Here is a 25,298-nt window from a genome sequence, read left to right on the forward strand (position 1 = left end):
CAGCCAATCCTTCTATTTCTTACTCACTCGTGCTTATCCAGCTTCCCCTTCAATGCATCTGCGCTACTCGCCTGAACCACTCCATGTAGTACGGTGTTCCACATTCTAACCACTCTCTGGGCAAAAGAAGTTTGCCTTGAATTCATAGAATCAAAGAAGAACACAGCACAAGAGGTTATTTGGCTCATGGTGTTTGTGCCAGCGCTTTGATAGAGTTATCCAATTAATCCCACTCCTCTGCTCTTACTCCATGGCCCTGTAAATGCTTTCCCTTCACGTATTTATCCAATTCCCAGTTGAAGGTTACTTATGAATTGGCTTCTACCATCCTTTCAGGCAGTGCATTCCAGATCACAACACACGATGTAAACAAAATGTTTCCTCATGTCGCCTCTGGTTCTTTTGCCAATCAAGAAATGGCTGAGCGCACTGGATACTGCAAAGGCTATGGGTCCTGATAACATCCCGGCTGCAGTACTGAAGGCTTGTGCTCCAGAACTAGTTGCATCCTTAGCCAAGCTGTTTCAGTACAGCTACAGCACTGGCATCTACCCAACAATGTGGAAAATTGCCCAGGTATGTCCTGTCCACAAAAAGCAGGATAAATACAATCTGGCCAAATACCACTCCATCAGTCTACCATCAATCATCAGCAAATTGATGGAAGATGTTGTCGACAGTGCTATCAATTGGCACTTACTCATGCTCAGTTTGGGTTCCACCAGGGACTCCAGACCTCATTACAGCCTTGGTTCAAACATGGATAAAAGAGCTAAATTCTAGAGATGCTGCCCTTGACATCAAGGCAACATTTGACTGTGTGGCATCAAGGAGCCCTAGCAAAATTGACGTCAGTGAGAATCGGGAAAACTCTCCACTGGTTGGAGTCATACCTAGCACAAAGGAAGATGGTTGTGGTTGTTGGAGGCCAATCATCTCAGTCCCCGGACATCACTGCAGGAGTTCCTCAGGGTTCTGTCCTAGGCCCAACCATCTTAAGCTGCTTCATGGATGTTCACTGATAATTGCACAGTGTTCAGTGTTATTCTTAACTCCTCAGATACTGAAGCAGTCCATGCTTTCATGCAGCAAGACCTGCACAACATTAAGGCTTGCGCTGAAAAGTTTCAAGTAACATTCATGCCACACAAGTGGCAAGCAATGATTATCTCCAACAAGAGAGAATCTAACCATCTCCCTTGACGTTCAACAGTATTAGCATTGCTGAATCCCCCACTGTCAACATCCTAGGGGTTACCATTGACCAGAAACGTAACTGGACCAGCCAGATAAATACTATGGCTACAAGAGCAGGTCAGGCACTGGGAATTCTGCAGTGAGTAACCCACCTCCTGATTCCCCAAAGCCTGTCCACCATCTACAAGGAACCAGTCAGGAGTGTGATGGAATACTCCTCACTTGCCTGGATGGGTGTAGCTTTAACAGCACTCAAGAAGCTCAACACCATCCAGGACAAAGCAGTCCGCTTGATTGGCACCCCATCTGCCACATCAAGCATTCACTCCCTCCATCACCAGCTCACAGTGGCAGCAGTGTGTACCATCTGCACTGCAGCATCTTGTCAAGACTTCTGTCACAGGACCTTCCAAACGCAGGACCTCTACCACCTAGAAGGATAAGGGCAGCAGGCGCATGGGAACACCACCACCTGCAAGTTCCCCTCCAAGTCACACACACCATCCTTACTTGGAAATATATCACCGTTCCTTCTCTGTCACTGGTTCAAAATACTGACCCTCTCCCTAACAGCACTGTGGGTATACCTACACCACACGGACTGCAGAAGTTCAAGAAGGTGGCTCAGCACCACCTTCTCAAGGGCAATTTGGGATGGGCAATAAATGCTGGCCTAGCCAGTGATGCTCACATCCCATGAACGAATAAATAAAATCCCTTAAATTTGTGTCCTGTGGTTACCGACTCATCTTGGATTTATTAGTGACTCTCTCATATTTATCAAGCCTAGTTATGGACTCCCCACAAGTGCAAATATTTTTAAAAATAGAGTGTGTAATATTTTGTAATGCGAAATATTGCTACAAGAAGTCACGCCTGCTGTTGTGCTGATGCTCTGCACCATAGAATGGATGAATGCAGGATTCCAGGTGAAATTTCTCATGGAATGAGCTCCTGATTGCAAAAGAGCTATTGAGGAAAAGGTGGGTGGAAAAATCACAAATCAAATCAACACAGGCCATTCGTGCGCACCTTCTAGCTTTAAATTATGGGATTGCCGTGATAGAAACCTCACAGCAATTTACTGTACGTCCTGGAAGATGATGCTTGACATAGGCACACCACAAGATGGTGTTGAATGGGGGAGCAGGGTAAATCTCAAATCAGATGACAAATGCAGGTACGTTGGAGTGAGTACTGCTGTAAATTTTGCCTCTCACCTTTCATGCCAATCAATGAAATCATCCTTTTCTATTCCACTGTGGTGTGGCTACATAAGCAAGCCAGTGGGAGCGTCTCTGATATTTAAGATAATCTATCATCAGATGCTGCTGAATATGATTCTTTTCAACTATGTCCAAAAATAAAAGCATATTGACAATTTTCACATTAGAAATATTGTATCCTCTGAATCAAAATATAGGTTTGCTTATAATGTATGCGTTTCCACATGATTCACCTCACCAGTGTCAATATTTCACACTTCTTGAGCTTACAGCTTTAACATCTTAATATGGTGCCGATGATACAGATCAGAAAGCAAGGTTTGAGCAATGTTTGTGTGCTGCTCCGGTATTGAGATGATTCATGTAATAACTTTGAGGGGGTACTAGTTATGGTCAGTATTTATGGGTAAACATGACACAAATAGTTAAGGTGACAGATTGAATGACACAGTCATGTGGGCCCAGAATTCCTGAGGCCCTCCAGAATCTTCGCCCCACAGCATTTCTAGCTGCAAATCCTTTGACCCAGTTCTGAATCCTAGGGTTAAGGGCGATTCTAGATCATGATGACACATGCACCACTTGCAGTGGTATTTGGAGGGGGGGAGGGGAAACTTCAGTAATTTACTGGAATGTCGGGAGGCCAGATATACTGGCTGAAAATGCCCTATAACTTATTCTGAATTTTACAAGTTGAAAGCTGTTGCTTTCCCCAACAGTTGTCTCTGCCTCTGGCAGAGGTGGGGCCCACAACTGCAAACAGGGAGCCTGCATTTGAAACAGTTGTGAGCCCCACTTCCACCAGGACTTGGACCTGGCAGGCTGGTATACTGGCACCATGCAGTCATACTTGGTATTGGGGTGAGGGGGGTGGGGGGGGGGTGGAATCCGTGGACATTCTATCAGATAATGGCTTCATGCCTGTCCTGCCTTTTCAAGTAGCGGCTACATAGTGCAGGGGAACGGCACCCACCCTCTTCGTCCAGTGTCATTTGGTCACTTACACGTGGGAGTAGACCTTGCGAAACCTCACATTCCGGTCCACCTCTTTGATTGTGGTACTGCTGCAGCCCCTCCGCCTCTCCGCATCACCCCCAGGCCCAGAAACTTTGTAGCCTGTGGCCTTAACTGTTTGACACCAGCCTTTTGAAGAAAAGTGCAGAGCCTTTCTTTCCATAAGAGAAATTACTTTTCACATGATGAGGCTTGAAACTGATGAAACACTTTGCGGATCAAATCCCCAGCTCTGTTGAGCCAACTACAGCAGGCATCTTTACCATAGGGCTACAGAATCAATCTGGAGTGCACCTTCTAAAAGAGGACATGGATATTTAACGGACTATTTTGTGCGTGGGCCGAAAGTAACATTTCAGATTATGGTTTGCAATACCACGGGTTGCTGACTCGATGCTTCATGACAAACAGTGGAAGAGATGAGAAGACACTGAAACTGATTAATCCAGTTTCCTTTAAAGATTCCCCCTTTGGTTCACCTTGCCTGATATAAATATAGGTGCACCCAGGGCTACACAGTGAACATGTGGGAAGTATGCTATGATCTCTAAATTCTCTTTGTCTTTTTCTTAACAGGCCATCCAGCCAGTCTGATTTGCAGGGCGTTCTTTGGGTACAGCTCGGTAAACCCAATAATTTACTGGATGAAAGGTGAAAAGTATATGGAAGAACTGGAAGACAATCAGATTAAGGAGGGTGATATCAGGTACAGCTCATTATGCATGGATTATTATTTAAAGTCACATAATCTATGGCATGTTTAATAATTTAACAAAACTTTTAGCCATATAACTTGACAATGAAATGGAATTTCTCTTCATTGTAATTTTACCACATAAAGGTGCCCTGTAAATTGACCCAAAATAACTAAAGGAAAATAACCATCCTTAACCTGTAGTGTTTTTCATTCTGTCTGGACAGATGATTTTACCGCAGTACCTGTAGAGGTATTGTTAATTTTAAATCTTTTTACACACATTTTCTAATCAATGGTGAATGTTTTCATCCAAGTTGCAAATGAACTTGTTCTCGACTTTACTTTATATTTACTGAGTAATATTTGTTCATATATTTTTAATTATCCTATTTCATTTGACTGGCTTTAAATGCTTCAATTATTAATTTTCATGTTGTCTCCTCAGGAATTGTAGCCAAAGTAATTTGATGAGGCAGTGAATTAGATCATTGTGGTTTTACCTCAGGGCAAAGGTTGATAAGTCTCTTGTGTCTGATGACTTCAGGAGGGAGAAATTGGTTAGCCCCAGACTAGAGCTGCAGAATGAGCAGCATGACTGTAACTCACATCTGAAGAGGTTGGCTCGAGGGTTGCCAGAAATTGGTTCTGAGGCCTCGTCCCCAAGAAACCAACAAACTGTAGGAGCCAATCGGGTGTCCCAATGCAGTTCGCTGGTCAGACCTAACAGAAGATTGGTTGGCTTGGACACTGGCAGTATCCCTCAGGTAGAACCGAGGGTGTCGGTTGGGGCGGATTGGCAAGGGAGGTAGACGAGAGCAGCTAGCGCAGGACAGCAACAGCTCACAGTATTGATGTGAGGCTGGAAGGAAACACTCCCTGTTTCTCCTGGTTCCACATTTCAGACAGATTACTTACCTTGTCTTTGGCATCCTCATATCCCCTTGAGGACCTTTAGTCAGGCTGTAGTTTTTGCTTCTGTCAATTTGACATTGAGCTGAAGAAAGTTTCGGGCTCATCAATGATGTGAATTTTAAAATTCTCAGTCTTGTTTTAAAATTCCTCCACAGCCTAGTCCCTCCCTATTTCTGTAACCTCCTTCAGCTCTACAACCCTCCAACATCTCTTCACTTCTGCAATTCTGGCCTCTTGCGCATCTGCGATTTTTATCACTCCACCATTGGTGGCCATGCCTTTAGCACCTGGGCCCTATACTCTGGAATTCTCTCCCTAAACCTCTCCTCCTCTCTCTCTTTTCCTTTAAGATGCTCCTTAAAACCTACCTCTTGTAACCTGTACTGATAAGAAAGAAAGACTTGCAGTTATATAGTGCCTTTCAAAACTTCAGGACATCTCAAAGTGCTTTCAGAAATGAAGTTCTTTTGAAATGTAGTAACTGTTGTAACGTAGGAAACACAGCAGCCAATTTTTACACAACAAGCTCCCACATACAATAATGTGATAATGACCAGATCATCTGTTTTCTGTGATGTTGATTGATACATATTGGCCAGGACATCAGGGATAACTCCCCTGCTCTTCTTCAAGATAGTGCCAGGGCACATTTAACATCCACCAGAGCAGACAAGGCCTTGGTTTTAACATTTCATCTGAAAGGCAGCACCTCCAACAATCAGACACTCCCTCTGGAATGTTAGCCTAGACTTTCGTGCTCAAGTCTCAGGAATGGGACTTGAACCCACAATCTTTTGACTCAGAGACAAGCATGCTACCCACTGAGCCACAGCTGACACACCTTGTGACTCCATATCAAGTATCTTTTGATTATGCTCCTCAAGACATTCTACTGTGTAGTACTGTAGATACTTGATATGTACTGCAAGTAGTTGTTGTTGATGATGTCAGACAAGCAGTTTTGCAGCACCACAGAAGTCATGGATTTGAGGGTGATGGCAATGAGGTAAAGCTGGATATTTTACTTGGAACCATGGCTGCTGATCCCACACTTGCGAATGATGTTGTTGACAGTTTTCTTGTAGATAACAAACAGGTAGGGCCAAAGGTGGAAGCTTGGGGTATCCTACAGATAACTGTGCAGAGCTGGGTGTGAAAACCATTGGCTACATTGAAATAGATTGGAAAGTCACCATAGGACAATGCAATGGAGGTTAACCATGGATGAGAGGCAGTGCAGGAGTTTGGATTGTGTTGAGGGCCATAAAGAGGCCAAGGAAGCTGAAAGAAGATAAAGCATCTCAATCACATGGAATATCTATCATTGGTGGCTTTGACAAAGGGTTGTCTTGGTAGTACAGGCAGGATGGAAACTGGACAATGGAACAAATGGACACAGAGCTGGGTGAAAGATATTTGAAAAAGCTCAATCCAGTCTTAGCTGATTACCAATAACATTGCAAATTTGTGTAAAAAAAATATAGAAAATTGAAACATTTAAACATAGATGTTTGCACAGCTTTAGGCTAAGCTATGGTTGTATTGAAATAACATGAGACAGATGAAGTGTTGCATTGTGACTGACCTCTGCTGTACCTGAGGTTCATTTGTCACGAGGTGCAGAATGAAACAAACACTCCACATCCCAGCCCTTTATCCTTCACCGTGACCTGTGCATGTATATCAATGCAATATAACTGGCTCAAACAGAAAGACAAAGTTTGCTATTACAAATCCTATTACTGTCATTTCACTATTGATTTTACAGTGTCACTTGGCAGGCAAGCAGCTCTAGGCAGAAAGCATTGGAACGTCAAGCCAGAGGAGAGTGAGATTGAATCCCAGCCTTGGGATTGATCCCCATAATGTTATGAGGCACATTTTACTCATTCTTAATGAAGCTTTTTAATGGACGGTACTGTCAATCACGGGTTTTTTTTCCCTCTCGTTTTTGGTCTGATGAATTGAATTCTAGTTGTTAGTAGAGAAATTCAACTTTCTAATAATGCAAGTGTATTTTGCAAATTGCGAACCACCATGCTTATCTCAAAGTATTCATTCAAACATAGCAAGGTGGATCAGAGGACACATCGTCCTGACTGTTGAAAATATCTAATTTTCTCCCCTCCATCAGTTTCAAATAACAAATGAAATCACCACGTAAATCAAATGCTACTTTGACACAGTATGTACACAGTAATCTTAGATAAGGTTTGAAACAGAGGCTTTGTCTGCCTGTTCAGGTTGAGGGACAGCATGTATCTCCTGGTGTCTTGGCCAACATTTATTCCTGGACCAATTCCACCAAAACAGATTAACTGGTCATTTAGCTCATTGTTTGTGGGACCTTGTTGTGCAAAAATTGACAACTGTTTGTCTATGTAATAAGACTGACTACTCTTTAAAACTAATTTATGTAATTGTGAAGCACTTCAAGATTGCTTGAGGACACAAAAGACACTATGTAGATGCAAGCTCTTTCCTTCTTTCTTTAAGTGGTGCTATGAATTGAGGGAAATTAAGAAAGAATTGCCTTTATATAGTGCCTTTCACAAAAAGCAATTTATAGCTAATGAAGTACTTTTGAAGTGTTCTCACTGTTGTAATGTAGGAACTATGACATCCAATTTGCATGCAGCAAGCTCCCACAAATAACATTAAGTTAACGACCAAATAACCTGTTTTAATGATGTTAGTTGAGGCATGAATATTGTTCGGCACACTGGAAAGAATTCAAAATAGTTGCTGTGAGATCTTTTGCAGCCACCTGAGAGGATACATAGGGCCTCAGTTAAACATCTCATCCAAAAGGTGACACCTCCAACAGTGCAGCACTCCTTCAGTACTGCACTAGAGTGCAAACCTATAATATGTGCTCAGATCTCTGGCACCCAGAAACTTCTGACTCAGAGGCCAGAGTGCTAACAACTCAGCCCAGGCTGTGGATGTTAATCTGTGGTTCCACCAATTGACTATGCAAAACTAGAAGATTCACCAAATATATACTTGTCCGACTCGTATCAAAGCAGGTGTGAGGACCAGTCCTACCCCACTGCAGGGTGCTTCTTATCAGTCAGTACAGAAAAGCATTGCCAATGAAAATGGAGAAATAGTTGCTGGAAGACAGGAGCCTGAGATCCACAAAGGATCGATGGTGAGCTTATAAGATCCAGTCCATAGTCTCAGAATAAGGGGCAGGCCATTTAAAACTGACATGAAGAGGAATTACTTCACTCAGAAGGTGGTGAATCTTTGGAGTTCTCTACCCCAGAGGGCTGTGGAAGCTCAATCATTGAGCATGTTCAAGACAGAAATCAATAGATATCTGGATACTGTTATGACCAAGGCGGGAGCAATGCACTGTCAATTCAGTCCCATTACTCCACAGGTCATCGCATAAAGTTTTCCCACCTACCGGAAATTAGCCAAATTAAACACTTTAGTAACACCCAAAATAAAACAGACCAAACCAGGTATCTTTAAAAAACAAGTTAACTATTTATATACTAAATCTTAAACACAATTGAGTTAAACCAATGTCTAAAAAAAAGGAGTTTGCTACCTCCAACAAGACAAATATTCTTTTCCAGGGTTTTTCTCTCCTTAGACAATAACACAGCCTGTAGGAATGTAGATTTTCTTCAAAGAGAGAGAAATCCTGAGTATTTCCAACACTTTCTGTTTTTTTTTATTTCAGAGAGCCTTCCTTCAGTGAGCACGCTTCACTGAACTCCGGATCAGACTGGTTATAGCCAGTCTTTTAAACACAGTCAAAAGTTTTTTTAAATTTATTCATGGGATGTGGGCGTTGCTGGCCAGGCCAGCATTTATTGCCCATCCCTAATTGCCCTTGAGAAGGTGGCGATGAGCTGCCTTCTTGAACTGCTGCAGTCCATGTGGGGTAGGTACACCCACAGTGCTAGCAGTTAGATACAACTGAGTGGCTTGCTAGGCCATTTCAGAGGGCATGTAAGAGTCAACTACATTGCTGTGGGTCTGGAGTCACATGTAGGCCAGACCAGGTAAAGACAGCAGATTTCCTTCCCTAAAGGACATTAGTGAACCAGATGGGTTTTTACAACAATTGACAATGGTTTCTTGGCCATTATTAGACAAGCTTTTCAATTCCAAATTTATTAATTGAATTCAAATTCCACCTTCTGCTGTGGTGGGATTTGAACTCATGTCCCCAGAGCAATACCCTGGGTCTATGGGTTACTTGTCCAGTTACAATACACCATATGACCTCCTCTCTCTCCTGCTGTTGCCTAGGAAATGGGTGCAGCTGCTGGCACACTATGCTCCTTAGTTTTTAAAGGCACACTGTTTTTAAACAGAGGAGAAAAAAAATAGTTCCATGACAACACTAATGACATCAAGGGATATGGGGAAAGTGCAGGAAAGTGGCGTTGAGGTAGATCTAATTGAATGGTGGATCAGGCTCAATGGGCTGAATGGCCTACACCTGCTGCTATGTTAGATCACCTGGCTGCAGCAAATTTGGGAAAATCAGGTGGGGAGCAACTCATGCCTGTAAGGAAACTGGCCTGATTTTCCATCCATTCATTTAAATAAACAACCCATTGGACAAGCTACCTGCTGAGCATTTGCTCCCAGCCCAGTTGTCCTGTGTTTGTTGTGGCCCAATAGTCCAGGTGCAGGACAATCTATCTCCATATTTCGAGACAACTTATTTTTAGTTAAAAACTGACAGTAACAGTAATAAGATTTGATAATCACCTTGCATTGTCAATAATGTGATTATTTACTTTCATTTGTATGTAAGTTGCCTTCCTTTACCTCCATAATCCAGTCCTTCAAAACTATTACCTGGGCTTGGTAATATAATTGATAATGCACCCTCCTTTCACATTTGGGATCTGGATTTAAATCCAGCCCAAACTAACTCCTGTGATGAAAATCTCCTTTTTCTTTGTAGTATGAGACTCATTTGAATGGTGTTTCTGCTAGCTCAACAGACACGATTCACAGCACTAAGGTGCCCATAATTTAGCAGTCGTTACTAAATTGATTGTCTTATTTAGAAAGTCACAAAGATGCAAGGGGTAGGAAACAATATCCTCACAACTGTAATACCAGCCGTTTTTTAAAAATTTATTCGTTCATAGGATGCGGGCATTGCTGCCTAGGCCAGCATTTATTGCCCATCCCTAACTGCCCTTGAGAAGGGGCTGGTGAGCTGCCATTTCGAAGCACTGCAGTCCTTGGGGTGTAGGTACACCCACAGTGCTGTTCGGAAGGGAATTCTTCTCCCTGGCTAAAGCAGAGGAGAGTGTCCATTGCTCTTATTCTGATTTGTGCTCAGCCCAACATGAGAGTGCTGGATGGTGGCATTAGGTGGGATAATATTCAGCAACCTGGCACTGACATTCCTCATATTGTGCTCAAAAGTAATGGATTTTAGATTTCTCTCCCTTGATTGTAACCAGAACTTGCAATAGAAATTTCCATGTTTAGCAGCAAGCATCCTTGATGTATTTTTTTAATTCGTTCATGGGATTTGGGCACGCTGGCCCGGCCAGCATTTATTGCCCATCCCTAATTGCCCTTGAGAAGGTGGTGGTGAGCTGCCTTCCTGAACTGCTGCAGTCCATGTGGGGTAGGTACACCCACAGTGCTGTTTGGAAGGGAGTTCCAGGATTTTGACCCAGTGACAGTGAAGGAACGGTGATATAGTTCCAAGTCAGGATGGTGTGTGACAGAAGGGGAACTTGCAGGTGGTGGTGTTCCCATGCATTTGCTGCCCTTGTCCTTCTCGGTGGTAGAGGTCATGGGTTTGGAAGGTGCTGTCTAAGGAGCCGTGGTGTGTCACTTTCTTAAATCTATGCAGAAAGTGGAAGATTTATTGGATGCTTCATTTCGCTCAAATATCCCAAAGTGTTTCTCAGTTAAATTGGCTGACGTTGAATATGGCTAAACTGCAGCTCCGTCCCTTTTCAAATGTTTTCTCTCATCTTGGTCCTATATGTTCCTAGATGATTTAGGTAGAAAATAAAATATGTTTTTAAAATGGTAACTTGTTCACGTTTGCACCATCGATGATGTATGCACCATTACTGAGCGCAAAGCACAAACATATTCTAAGCATATAAGATGTCCTCCTTATGTGGAATTATACTGGCATCTTGCAACTCGCTCATGCTGAGAAACCATAAAAATCAGATATCAAATGTAGATTCAAGTAGCAGATGTTCTATTTGTTTGCTACAGTTGCAATATACAACTACGCAAACATTTATTTGACTGCATTGCACCATTTTCAAATCATAGTAACATTCATTAAAGTTTCATGTATATAAAATAAACATGACCTGCTGAGTGATGGGAATAAACGGTACTGGTATCTCATTCAGGAAAAAATCTGATATACACTTTTGAGCTTCTAAATCTTCCTTGCTGGTAAGCTGTCAGTCATGTTTAATTGTGCATTGTGCATGTGGAGCTAATTATTGTACATCACCCATTGATTAACATGCAAATTGGTTTGTATTTCAATTGCGGCCTTTGGAAAACAGAGCAACGAGCTCATTTCAGACGGGCTGTCATCAGTCTATTTACGCAGCATTCGTCCTTTATGCCATTGGTGGCATCACAGCAGAAACCAGCGAGCCATAACAGAGCAGGTATCAAAGGTGGCAATATGGGGGGAGAGGATATCGTGGAGTGGAACAACAGGTGCACATCAGTTTTTACAGTAGTGATCACCTCCAGTGATTTGTAGAGCTTTCCCAAAAATAGATTTTTCCCCCACCCTTCTCAAATATAAATACCACACTTGGCAAGGAAGAAAATAGCCTCCGTTAGAGAACTCAAATGAAGATGGAGTAGTATTCATCTGTGATGTGAATCTATCACCTTGGCTTGCCTCATCCCCAATTTTCAACACTCTAACAATGGCCTTTAGCTGCCAAGGCCCTAAGCTCTGGAATTCTCTCCCTGAACCTCTCTGCCTCTCCACCTCCCTTTCCTATTTAAGATACTTCTTAAATCCGACCTCTTTTACCAAGCTGTGGATCATCTGCCCTAATATCTCCTTATGATGTTCGGTATCAAATCTTGTTTACTAACACTCCTGTAATCTTGGGATGTTTTACAGTGTTAAAGGAGCTATATAAATGCAAGTTGTTGTTGATGTACAAACATCCTCCAGAGGCATCCCCAGACTTAGAAGACAAAGCTGCTCCTTTAACTCTACTTTTAACTGTCTTTTTATTCAGTTAAATGCCAGAGCAAATAGAAAGTGAGAGTAAAGGGTTACAGAATTACATAATTATGAATTGATCATTTTTATTAACCAATTTAGGTTCTCAATTAAATAAAAATTGTGCATGTTCTCTCTTCACCTTTTTGACCTCATTATCTTTTAGCACCACATTTCCCATTTCCCTTGTAACTATATTTTCCCCCTCGTTGTTTCCATTAAAGGAGCGGTGGACAGTATTTGGTGGTCATTTTGTGCTGCTTTAGTTTTAACCACCGGCAATCTGACAAAAGGAAAATCTATGTTTGAAATCTTATAGTTTTTTTTAATGTTTGAAGTGGAGCTAACAGTCAACAGGACTGCCTTATGGCATACGTGAGACGAACAGCATTGGGCAATGAGAATGGTCCGATTTGACCATTGGAAATCCAAGTGCAATCTCTGCATGTTTGTCTCTGTTCTGTTTGGCAGTGTTGTGCGAAACATTTGTTCTTGTTGACTCTCGTGTCTGGCCATATCTTCTTGTAATGTAATCGAATACAAAATGAAATGGGCAGGCAGGGGTGGGGGGGGGGTGGGGAGGGGGTGGTACGGATTAACACTGTAGGCTCTTCACATCACCAACCTTTACATCCAATCAAGTTTTAATAAGCCAGACAATCTTTGGCACTGTTGACAACCCACATGTGTGACTTATTTCACCTTGACAGCTCCTTGGTGAGATCATTCACCAGTGTGCTCTCTCCATGACATGCTAAATTATTCCTTCAATTTGTCAAGTCACGCAAAATATACTTACTGCATATCCTTCTGTCAAGTGACTGGGGTTCTGGAATTTTTAGATAGAAGGTGACACTTCTGAATGATGTCTTTTTTGTCAAACTTCAATTTTTCTTTTGAATTCTACATATAAAAAAGTCCCTGCATGCATGGCTCCTTCAACAACATGCAAACCTCTACCTGAGTTTTGATTTGATCTTTTGTTTTGTATGTGGAGCTTATTGAGACTCACAGTTGTTCATTGGGGAAATTTAACTGCAGATAAAACTAACAATTCCAACTCACATCTTCATGATGACTTGCGACAGCAGATCCACATCAGAATGATACCGGGGCTTAGAGGGTCAAATTATGAGGGCAGGTGGCATAAATTTGTATTCCCTCGATTATAAAACATTGAGAGGTGATCTGATCGAGGTGTTAGCAATGCTAAAAGGATTCATTAGGGTAGATATGGAGAAACTATTTTTCCTCTGGCGGGAGAAATCAAGAATGAATCTTAAAATTAGAACTTGGCCATGTAGGAGAGAAATTAGGAAGCATTTTTATCACACAGAGGGTAGTAGATATCTGGAATTCTCATCCTTAAAATGCTGTGAATGCTGGAACAATTGTAACTTTGATGATTGAGATCAATAAATCTTTGTTCGGTAAAGATATAAAGTGGCATGGAGCTAAGAAAGGTTAGTAGAGTTGAGGTTCAGATCAGCCATGATTTAACTGAATGGCAGAGCAAACTCGAGGGGCTGAATGGCCTCCTCCTGTTCCATGAGCACATAGAAATCCGCAGTCCTTGGTAGAGGTGTGCCTGTCGGAGTGTTCAAATGCTTCAAATTGCGACCAATTCCCAGACCAGTTCAAGCATACAGTCATAGCAATGTCAGTTTTAATTAACTACTGCATGCTGTGTGCTAAAGGTTATCAGCTGTCCCTGGGGATGGAGGGCTCACCAGATATGTATGTATACACAATTCAAGGGTCAGAGCCTCATTTCCATTGATAGTGAACTGAGGTTTAATTTCAATCACAATGCACTGCAATGAAGTGACTATAATTCAAGGCCACCATCATTGGGAATGAATGCAGCACCCACTGCAAAGAAATATATGCATGATTTACCTAAATAAATAAGAAGGATTGCGAACATTTCTGAGATTTCCCCATCTCAGAATTATTTTTTGTGATGGAAGCATTTTTTTCGCATGTGATTCATGGCACAGCATTGGAGTTGTGTTCCATTTTTCACCCGTGAAGGATATGAGAGCGTGTTGTAAATTTTCTGCTTTCCTCTTGCTCCCATTTAATATGAGTGTGAACTGCCAGTCACCAGGCTCAGTTCAAAGAAAGAAAGACATGCATTTATATCGCACCTTTCATGACCACCAAATGTCCCAAAGTGCTTCACAGCCAATAAAGTACTTTCGAAGTGTAGTCACTGTTGTCATGTAGGAAACGTGGCAGCTTATTTATGCACAGCAAGTTCCCAAAAATAACAATGTGATGATGACCAGATAATCTGTTTTTTTGTAATGTTGATGAAGGGATAAATATTGGCCAGGACACTGGGGATAACTCCCCTGCTCTTAGAATGGTTACAGCTCAGAGGGAGGCCAGTTGGCCTGCCGTGTCTGTGTCAGCTCTCTGCAAGAGAAACGCAGCTAGTCCCACGCCCCCGCCCTTTCATAAGAACATAAGAAATAGAAGCAGGAGTAGGCCATTCAGCTCCTCAAGCCTGCCCCGCCATTCAATAAGATCGTGGCTGATCTGTCCCAGGCCTCAACTCCTCTTTCGGGCCTGCTCTGCATAACCCTCAACTCCCCAAGATTTTAAAAATCTATCTACCTCCTCCTTCAATACATTTAGTGACTGAGCCTCCACAACTCTCTGTGGTAGAGAATTCCAGAGATTCACCACCCTCTGAGAGAAGAAATTCCTTCGCATCTCAGTTTTAAATGAATGTCCCCTTATTCTGTAACTCTGTCCCCTATTTCGAGATTCCCCCACCAGTGGAAACATATTCTCAACATCTACCCCGTCAAGCCCCTTTAGAATCTTATATGTTTCAATAACATCACCCCTCATTCTTCTGAACTCCAGTGAATAAAGGCCTAACCTGTTTAGCCGTTCTTGATAAGTCAACCCCTTCATCCCAGGAATCAGCCTAGTGAATCTCTTTTGAACTGCTTCCAATGCTAGTATATCCTTCCTTAAATATGGGGACCAAAACTGTACACAGTACTCCAGGTGAGGCCTCACCAACACCCTGTACAGTTGTAACAAGATTTGCCTATTTTTAAACTCCAACCCCCTAGCAATAAAGGCCAAAATTCCATTTGCCTTCCTAATTATTTGCTGCACCTGCATGCTAACTTTTTGTGTTTCATGTACAAGAACACACTTTCTCCACAGCCCTGCAAATGTTTTCTCTTCAGGTACTTACCTTGAATAGGTGTCCTCTGGTTCTGCACCCTTCCGCCAATGGGAACAGTTTCTCTCTATCTACACTGTCTAGTCCCCTCATGATTATGAACACCTCTATCAAATCTCCTCTCACTTTCTCTTTTCTGAGGAGAATGACCCCAGCTTCTCCAATCTATCGATGTAATTGAAGACCCTTATGCCTGGAACCATTCTCATAAATCTTTCCTGCATCCTCCCTAAAGTCTTCACATCCTTCCTAAAGTGTGGCACCCAGAATTGGAGATAATACTTCAGTTGAGGCCAAATCAGTATTTTATAAAGGTTCTTCATAACTTCCTTGCTTTTGTACTCTATGCCTCTATTTGTAAATAGGTCCTAATACTGACCCCTGGGGAACACCATTGTATACCTTCCTCCAGTCTGAAAACCAACCACTCACCATTACTCTCTGTTCCCTGTCACTCAACCAACTCCATAACCATGTTGTCACTGTCCCTTTCAACTTTGCTGAGAAGCCTATTATGTGGTACTTCATCAAATGCCCTCCTGAGAGGGAAGACAGGGCTTCTGTTTAACAGTGCATTGAAAAGACACTCCCTCAGTACTGTACTGGAGAGTCAGGCCAGATTTGTCTGCTTGAACCCACAACCTTCTGACTCGGGACAGGAGTGCTACCAACTGAGCCAGTTGTAAAGCATTGTTATCGCATTACGGAAGCTGTGCAGGAGCAAATTAACAAAATGAGCCATGACCATTCCCTGTCCTGGAACGGAGTTGCACACATGGGCTGGGAATTCTTGTCAAGCCACAATAGTGGCAGATTCGTGACCCCAGTCTGGAGACCCCTGACGCCATCTCAAATCCTGAGGTCACAGGTATTTGCATTAAGCGGGTAGGTGCTGCTGAGTTGCTGGGCTAGTAATCCAGAGGTCTGGACTAGTACTCTGGAGACATGAGCTCAATTTGTGCTGCAGCAGCTGAGGGAATTTAAAATTAATTAATAAAATGCTAGTTTTGTTAATAATGAAACTACCATTTTGCTGTAAAAAAAAAAACCCCATCTGGTTCACTAATGTCCTTGAAGGAAGGAAATCTGCCATCCTTACACAGTCTGGCCTACATATGATTCCAGACCTACACCAATGTGGTTGACTCTTAACTACCTCTCTGAAATGGCTGAGCAAGCCACAGAGTTGTAGGTGGCTCACCACCACCATCTGCTTAAGGGCCGTTTGGCATAGGCAGTAAATGCTGGCGTTGCCAGTGACGCTCACATTTCCAGAAATGAATAAAAAAGTGTAAAAGATCCAATGGCACTATTTCGAGGAAGATCAGGGAACTTCTCCATGATGCCCTCGTCAATATTTCTCCTCAACCTACACCCATAAACAAGTGGTCATTATCATATTGCTATTGGTGGGGTCTTACTGTACAGAAATTGCCATGTTTCTTTACATTACAGCAGTGACTGTGGTTCAAAACAGTATTTCATTGGTTGTAAAGTGCTTTGGGATGTAATGAGTGGTGCTATATAAACAGAGGTTGTAATTGTACTGCTAAAAGATCAAAACTGGCATTCTTTTTACACTGCAACAGAAACAGTGCGCATCTCCTTCTGAACAACACTTCAGTGGCTGCTGAGCACTTCAGAACTGCGGAAGCTCGGGATTACCATCTTTGCGGATTTTTATTTGCAAGTAAAATATCTGAATAAATCCCTCCTGTTTTTCAAAGTTTCAAAGAGCATTTGGGCCTTAAATGGACAAGAAAATCACAGCGAGTGTTTGTTTCATAGTTTGGAGAGAATAATTAATCTGCTGTTCAAACTGTGATCATTTCAGGTCAAACACTGCTCTTTACTAGTGACATGAATAATGAGTAGCACCAAAGGCTTTATAATAGCTCTGTAGTAAGACAATGGCTATTGAGTCACGTGAGTGGAGAAGTTAGTGCTAGCATTCTGCAATGTTACGCAATATGGTGAACATCATTGCATTTGAAAGAAAAGAATGACTGATTTGCATTCATATAGCAGTTTTCATGACTTCAAGACATCCCAAAGTGCTTCACAACCAATTAAATTCTTTTTTGAAGCCTAGCCACTGTTGTAATGTAGGAAACACAGCAACCAATTTGCACACAGCAAGGTCCCACAACCAGTATTGTGATAATGACCATTTAATCTGGTTTTTAGTGATGTTGGTTAAGGAATATTGAGCAGGGGAACTCCCTGGCTATTCCTCCATTTATGCCTGGGGATCTTTTATATCCACCTGAGAAGGCAGACAGGGCCTTGGTTTAACATCTCATCCAAAGGAAAGTACCTCAGATGGTGCACTAATCATCAGCCCGGATTAGCTTTTCAAGTCTCTGGAAATTTTTTTTAAAGTTGCCGTTTATCCTGCTAAAATTGATTAATCCAGTCTTTTTTTCCTCCCCTTATTTAAGGTGGAATTAATTGCAGTAAAAGACTAAAAATCCTAAGGCTGAATTTTATGCCCCCCCAAAGAACGGGAAGGTGGCGGGGGAATGGCGCAAAATGGAGCGGGAGGCTCCGGGAGCCCTTCCCGACCCCTCCCATCTCTGCCGCCAATTTATGCCGGGCGGCGACGACGAAAACATCCCAGCCAAACCAGGCCAATCAAGGCCCTTAAGCAGCCACTTAATGGCCTTCGCCCGCTTCCACGGGAATTTTATCCATGGATAGTCGGGTGGCCGAGGCCCAAGGTCCGAGGTAAGCCCCCTTCCAAAAACAGACTGGTCTTTGACAGCCCGGGGGTGGGTGCTCTCATGATCGGGCACCCTGTGCCTGACGGAGGGCCGCCCCTGCTGCCCGAACCACCCCCAACACGCCCTCCCCTTCCCCCAATCGACCACCCTTGCCTCACTGGGGCCCGACCGGCCACCCCCGGCGGGGCAACCAAAACTTACCTTTGTTCTGGGCTCCCCAAGATCTCCTTCGTCAAGCTGACCTGTAGTCTCAGCAGTGGCCACCACTCCCGGTGGCGCTGCTGGGACAGTTAGTTGCTGGCCCGCTGATTGACCGGCAGCTCTATTCGGCGGGAGTCCCTACCTCAAGCGAGTGGAAGTCCTACCTCACACCAATTAAAGCCCGGCCACCCACAAAATATGGGTCGGATTCCCAGGCGAGGCGGAAGTGGGTTTGCCACCGACTTTTCAGTTGGTGGCCGGCTCCTGTCCATCCAGGGTTAAATCCTGGCCCTAGACTTCATTCAGAAGAATATTTTATTCAGAAACTCAAAGCCAACTGTCTGGCCTATCTCATATGATGCACCAGCCAAAATCAGGAACTCAATGTCTGGAGAATCATTGAGTCAGTCCAACATTCTGCCACGCTGTGACTCAGTGCACTCCTACATCAAAAGACTACCCTATTAAACTTTAGTGACAATTCATTTTACTACAAGCTACATTAGATATTGAACGTCCTTAGTGGAATTGATTGAGGGGAGATCAGAGGCAGAGGGTATTACTATCTCGAAACAGTAGCATAGTGGTTATGTTACTAGACTAGTAAAACAGAGGCCTGGGCTAATGATCTAGACCGGGGCTGTCCAACCCTTGCACGTGGGAGGCCACATTGCAATTTTTGTCTTACACAGGGGCCCATGAAAAAATTTCGGAAAGATAAAGGCATTAAAATTTATCTTACTATGAATCAAAAAAGCAACAAATGTACATTTTTGTGAAGAAACTTTAAATGAGAAGACTAATTTATTGACTTTCTCTTCACTATGTTGGACACTGATTTAGTGAGAAACCTGGGATTTTTTTGCTTGCACAAGTAGTCAATGTTTGCCCGCACATTTGTTATAGCGATACAGAGTCTTCTGTATAGATGTCCATTTGTCAGGAGTGATCTTGATCACTCTCTCTCTCTCTCTCTGCCCCCTCTCTATGTCTGTCCTCCTTTATCTCGCTCTCTTACCCTCTCTCTGCCTCCTTCCTCTCTCTCTGCCCCCTTCTCTATCTGTCTGTCCCACTTTTTCTCTCTCTCTCTGTTTCCCCCCCATCCCCCTTTCTCTCTCTGTCTCTGTCAGTTGCAGAGAGATGGAACGGTCAGCAGGTGGTGGTCAGTTTTTTATAATTTCTTTTATTCGTTCATGGGATGTGGGCGTCGCTGGCCAGGCCAGCATTTATTGCCCATCCCTAATTGCCCTTGAGAAGGTGGTGGTGAGCTGCCTTCTTGAACTGCTGGAGTCCTTGGGGTATAGGTACACCCACAGTGCTGTAATGAAGAAAGTTCCAGGATTTTCACCCAGTGACAGTGAAGGAATGGAGATATAGTTCCAAGTCAGGATGGTGTGTGGCTTGGAGGAGAATTTGCAGGTGGTGGTGTTCCCTTGCATTTGCTGCCCTTGTCCATCTAGGTGGTAGAGGTCACAGGTTTAGAAGGTGCGGTCGAAGGATAGATTTGGGGTTTTCTGGTGGGCTTTTAAAAAACCCCAAAACTGTCCAAAGTTGGGTAACGGCTGATCTCAATGTCAGCAGCTGTTAGCTGTGCAACTGACTCGCGACTGGAAGGAGGAGCCAATGGAAAATTTCTCCAATCACGCACCACTGGCGAGGATGAGAAATTGCCCGGGTACAGTTTACACCCGCGGGCCGGATGGAAACCTTTGGCAGGCCAGCTTCTGGCCTGCGGGCCGTATGTTGGACAAAACTGATCTAGAGACAGGAGTTTGAATCCCCTCACAGCAGCTGGTGAATTTGAATTCAGCTAATTAAATAAATCTGGAATTATAAAGCTAGTCCAGTCATGGTGACCATGAAACTGCTATTTTGTCATAACGACCTGTCTGGTTCACTGTCTTTTCCTCCCCAGTCAGGTCTCTGTGTGACTCCAAACCTACAGCAATGTGGTTGACTCATAACTACCCTCTGAAACAGCCTAGCAAGTCACTCAATAATACCAAACCACTATGTTTGCAATGCTTCAAGAAAGTGGCTCACAACCACCACTAAGGGGCAATTAGGGATGGGGATTAAATGCTTGCCTGGCCAGAGATGGCCACATCCTGTGAATGAATTAATTAAAAAAAAGGAATATAGGAACATCATGTTTAGGCCACTCAGTCCCTCGAACTTGTTCCACCATTCAATTAGACCACGACTGATCTGTATCTTAACTCCATCTACCCGCCTTGGTTCTGTAACCTTTAATACCCTTGCCGAACAAAAAATTTATCAATCTCAATTTTGACATTTTCAGTTGACCCCAATCTCAACAGCTTTTTGGGGAGAGAGTTATACATTTCCATTATCCTTTGTGCAAAGAAGTGCTTTCTGACATCGCCCTTGAACAGCCTCACTCTAATTTGAAGCTATGCCCCCTTGTTCTGGACTCCCCATCTGAGGACAGAGTTTCTATCTACTCTACCAAAGCCTTTAATCTAGCATAGTAGGTTTACAGTGTGAAATAAATATGAAGGTGTTTGCTTCCACCTGCCAAAGCCATCTGCCCAGGACTCAACTATTCAGCAGAACATCTGACCTCTGCAACCATTAGCCCCCAAGTCAACCCTGAGCAGGTTCAGCACTACCACGTACCGTTCTAAAATAGCAGCAATCACTAATGCACAATAAGAGAAGCAGTGAAGGAGAAGTGCACTTAAAGGTTTGTTTTTCTCTCTCCCCTCACCCCTCCTCTAACAGAGTTCTAAATGAGCACCTTGGGGAGAAGGAAGTGGAATTATCACTGTTGTTTGATTGGGTGAAAGAGACAGACCTGGGGAATTATACCTGCATCGTAGAAAATCGGATTGGACGCACACAGACCAGCATTCTCCTCCAGAGGAAAGGTAAACATTAGTAATGTGTTGTGTTTAAATATAACTTATTGATCACTTGTGATTTGTGTTTCTGTGTGTCGACTGCATTTCAAACTGTAATAATAACCAGCAACCCATTAACACATTGTTAGTCAACAGCCCAAAAACGAGCTTTCCGTTCATTCCCTGGCTAGCCTTGACTATTCCAATGCTCCCCTGGCTACCTTCCTATCCCCCACTCACCATAAACGTGAGGTCATCTAATCCCTTGCTGCTGTATCCCTACTCACACAAGCCCCATTTACTCAGGACCCTTGTGTTCACTGACCTACAATTCTCACCCTTATTTTCAAATCCCTCCATGGCCTTTCCCCCCTCCCTATCTCTGTACCCTCCACCTGCCCGAGATCCTTTGTAATATCTACACTCCTCCAATTTGGGCCTCTTGCACATCCCCAGTTTTCATCACTCCGTCATTGGTGACCATGCCCTCAACTGCCTCAGCCCTGAGCTCTGGAATTCCCTCCCTAAACCTTTCTGCCTTACTACCTCTATCTCCTCCTTTAAGATGCTTTCAGTCATCTGTTCTGATAGCTCCTTGGTGGCTTGATGTCAAACTCTGTTTGATTACGCTCCTGTGAAGCACCTTGGGATGTTTTGCGATATTAAAGATGCTATATAAATGCAAGATGTTGTTGTTGTAGATTTGAAAGCAGAGAAGACTTCAGCGCTATAGCAAGCCATCCAAATAGTGTGTGTTTGGAGCACCCTCTACTGTCTGCTTCTGTGCTTAGCTCCTCAAAATGCCTTGGGTAAAAAAAATGTCCAATATAATTATAGTGCAGTTAAAATAAGCAGCAGTTCGCACAATATTCCAGTACAATGATTTTGATGGATACTTCAAAAACATTCTAATGTATGTGCTGTATATTTTATTCAAATGAGGGATAAATGGAGTGCACATTCTAACTGTAATGTATGTTGACAGTTGCCTGTTCTTGTGTTGTGAACACAGAACAATGTTTGGCTAAAATCTTTTTTATAAGCACAATAATATTTCATGTGATTGGAGCTCAAATTCACTGTATTTTTTCAGTTTTATTATTCAAATTTTCCAAGTGGGAATTTGAAAATGTATTACTGATTATGCTTAGCACAACTGTAAAGTTAATCCTTCAGCATTAAAAGTGAAATTATTCCTACCCCAGATGTAAAGGTAGTTGTTTCACACAGTATATTCTTCCAATGAAGGACAAACTCCACTAGAAAGTGATTGTGATCAAAGGATGAGATTTTATTTTTTAAATTAAAGCTATCTTTGGAGTGAAGAGGTTGTATTCTCGGGAAGATGGGGGAGGGGTTATGTTGTTTAATTCTCCAAAGTATCACAAAGTGGGCCAAATCCATCATTTATTTTTCCACAGTTCGGTCTCTTTAATCGTGCTGTAATGCATCAAGGTAGCCACTAAGAACACAAACATGACAAATTGCCATGCTTGTACCTCTAATGGGCTTGAGATTTATGAACAGTATGGATCATTAGGAGATGGATATGCCAGGTGGATCCAGTAGCGGTGAATGTAGAGTTTCGTGTATTTTCTATTCACGCTGTGTGCCAAAATAAGTGACAGTAGAAAAAGAGGTAGGGGTAGAGGGGGCACATCAGAATAACTGGTCGCTTTGTAGAGCTACAAAGAGATTTAGGGCTCCATGTACAATCACTAAAATGGAATAGTCAGTGTACAAAAGATAATCAAGAAGGCGGTTGGAATGCTAGAAGGCTAGAATATAAAGGGGAGGAAGCTTTGCTTCAGCTATACAAAGTCCTGTTTAGATCACATCTGGAGTACTGTGCACTATCTGGACACTGCATCTTTGAAAGGACATACTGGGCTGAATTTTACAGAACCCTCCCCCCCTCCGGGGATCGTGGCGGGGTGGGGTGGTGGGTGTGCAGGTAAATGCCACTGGGAGAAGACCGCCATGCACTCCGACACCGGGAGGGCCCAGCCTGATATTGCAGGCAGCGGCGAGGCCTCCTCTCTCCCATCCCCTCTCCCTTCCCCCTTCACACCAGCCCCCCAGCAGCTCAGTAATGGGACCATCATTTAAGTATTTAAATAAATTAAAATCAATGAATTAATCATATTTACGTTCCCGCCATCTGTCCCGGTGCGATCTTTGTGCAACTGGTCGGCACTCCCGTTCCTTCAGATCCTTCAGTCTGGGAGACCGAGGCGGAACGTTGGTGGGAGGGGAGAGGGGGTAAGTTTCTCACTGCGGGTGGGGGAGGTAATGGGGTCAAAGAAATATAATTGGTGTCGGGGATGGTGTCTCTATCTGCGTGTGTGTTTATCACGTATGCATGCTTGCGTGGTAACGTTGCATATTCGTAGTCGGTAACTGGATTAGAGTTTAAGATTAATAAACTTCTACCTTTCTTTTTAAAATCGAAGAAAACATGTCTGAATTGATTTCTTAGCCTCACAATTGGAAAGCGGCGAACAAGGATTCACTAAGGGGGAGCTAAAACACGGTGTTTTTAAAAAAATTAAACCCTGTTCCAGTTAAACCAGGCAAAGGCTGAGGGAAACCCTAGACCCCTCTCACCTGGTCGTAACAAAGGCCTATTCCTGTTCCTTTGATCTTATGAACCCTAGTGCATCTTAGCAAACCAGGAGGTGTTAATGTCATGAATGCAATAATAGCCCTTGGACAAGCCAAACTCAGGTCATTCCCTGTAGGGTCCCAACTGCTGCAGCTCTTTCCCTGTCTTACCTATTCCATCTTCTGCAGGATTCTCTCAGTTATTCTGAAAGACTGCACTGTCAGATGATTGAGATTCGTGCATGTTAACTTGATGCCGACTGCTAACTCCCACTGTTTTATCAGTACTATTTTGCATAAAATTGAAATGTTTTACTCTGAACTGGGTTTGAATGATTTAGAAGCTCTTAAGGAAAAAGTGACTTTTATTTTGCATTATTATCTGCAGTTATGATATGGATTCAAGCAAATCGTTCAATGGCATGTTAGCACTAATGCAGAAAGAATGGCATAACTAATGTTGATGCACCTAAGCAGGGCCTCAATAAAAACAGACTAAAGTGCGCAGTCTTCATTGGCCTGCAATTGTCCTGGCTGCATATCAACTTGCTTTCCCATTGTGTTCACTCAAGATAAGACAATAGACCAATGTAATGAAATGTTAGATGTGTAATGGGATCAGTAGGGGAGGCTCCGGAGATTGGATGCGTAATGTAGACTATTGTTTGATATTGAGTTTAAACAGTGTTGCAATATACTCGGCAACACCAGGCTTTCAGGAAAACAAAATAGGAAATATAGAAAGAATTTGAGGGCAGAAATTTGAGGTGAATGATTAATTGAGGGCAAGGTATACGAGACATAAACATGCTGCCAAGAATTGTTGAAGGTAAAGTAAGAGTTTGGAATGTAAAGGATAGAAAGGGTGAGAAAGAAGCAGGGGACTGGCAGAGATTGATGAGCTGGAGAGAGTGAATCATTGTGAAAAAATAAATACCAAAGAGAACAAAAATGTGGTGAAATAAAAAAAGTTCCTATGAAGCCCACTATTTCTACAGACTATAAACAATCTATTATATCACAGACTGTTGTCCACCCGTTTAATCTTGAGATAAAATTGCAAAAAAAAATCTGATTCTCAAAGGCTGTTGTGTGAAAGTTCAGAATATTTCTCGAACTTGAATGTTCCATTTTTTTTAAAGTTGTACCTGGATTTCAAGGTGGTCTCAGTGCTTCCAGAAGTTTCTTCGGGAGGCTGTAATTACTCTTTCATGAATCCTCCTGATGAGGGGAGTGAAAGCAGTTTCAATAGTAACCTTCTAAATTGAATTAGATATATATTTGAAAAGGAAACATTTGCAGGGCTATGGTGAAAGAGAGGGGAGTTGTGACTAATTGGAGAGCTCTTTCAGAGAAGCAGCACAGGCACAATGGACTGAATATGCTGTATGATTCTATAACCCCTGCCCTTTCCATAACATTTGAGGTGG

General features: G+C 42.9%; 1 protein-coding gene across 3 annotated transcripts in view; it reads left to right on the forward strand.

The window, feature by feature from the left end:
* il1rapl2 (interleukin 1 receptor accessory protein-like 2) overlaps positions 1-25,298 on the forward strand; it is a 1,024,957-nt gene that overhangs the window by 950,990 nt on the left and 48,669 nt on the right. For all 3 annotated transcript variants that reach the window (XR_010976424.1, XM_068047131.1, XM_068047132.1), the window contains 2 exons: positions 4,014-4,143; positions 21,146-21,291. Coding sequence is in view for 2 of the 3 variants with exons in the window: in XM_068047131.1 (XP_067903232.1) it covers positions 4,014-4,143; positions 21,146-21,291 (276 nt within the window). In the remaining variant the exon portion in view is untranslated. The remainder of the gene's footprint in view (positions 1-4,013; positions 4,144-21,145; positions 21,292-25,298) is intronic.

Source organism: Heterodontus francisci, chromosome 15, assembly GCF_036365525.1.
Source record: "Heterodontus francisci isolate sHetFra1 chromosome 15, sHetFra1.hap1, whole genome shotgun sequence".
NCBI lineage: Eukaryota > Metazoa > Chordata > Chondrichthyes > Heterodontiformes > Heterodontidae > Heterodontus > Heterodontus francisci.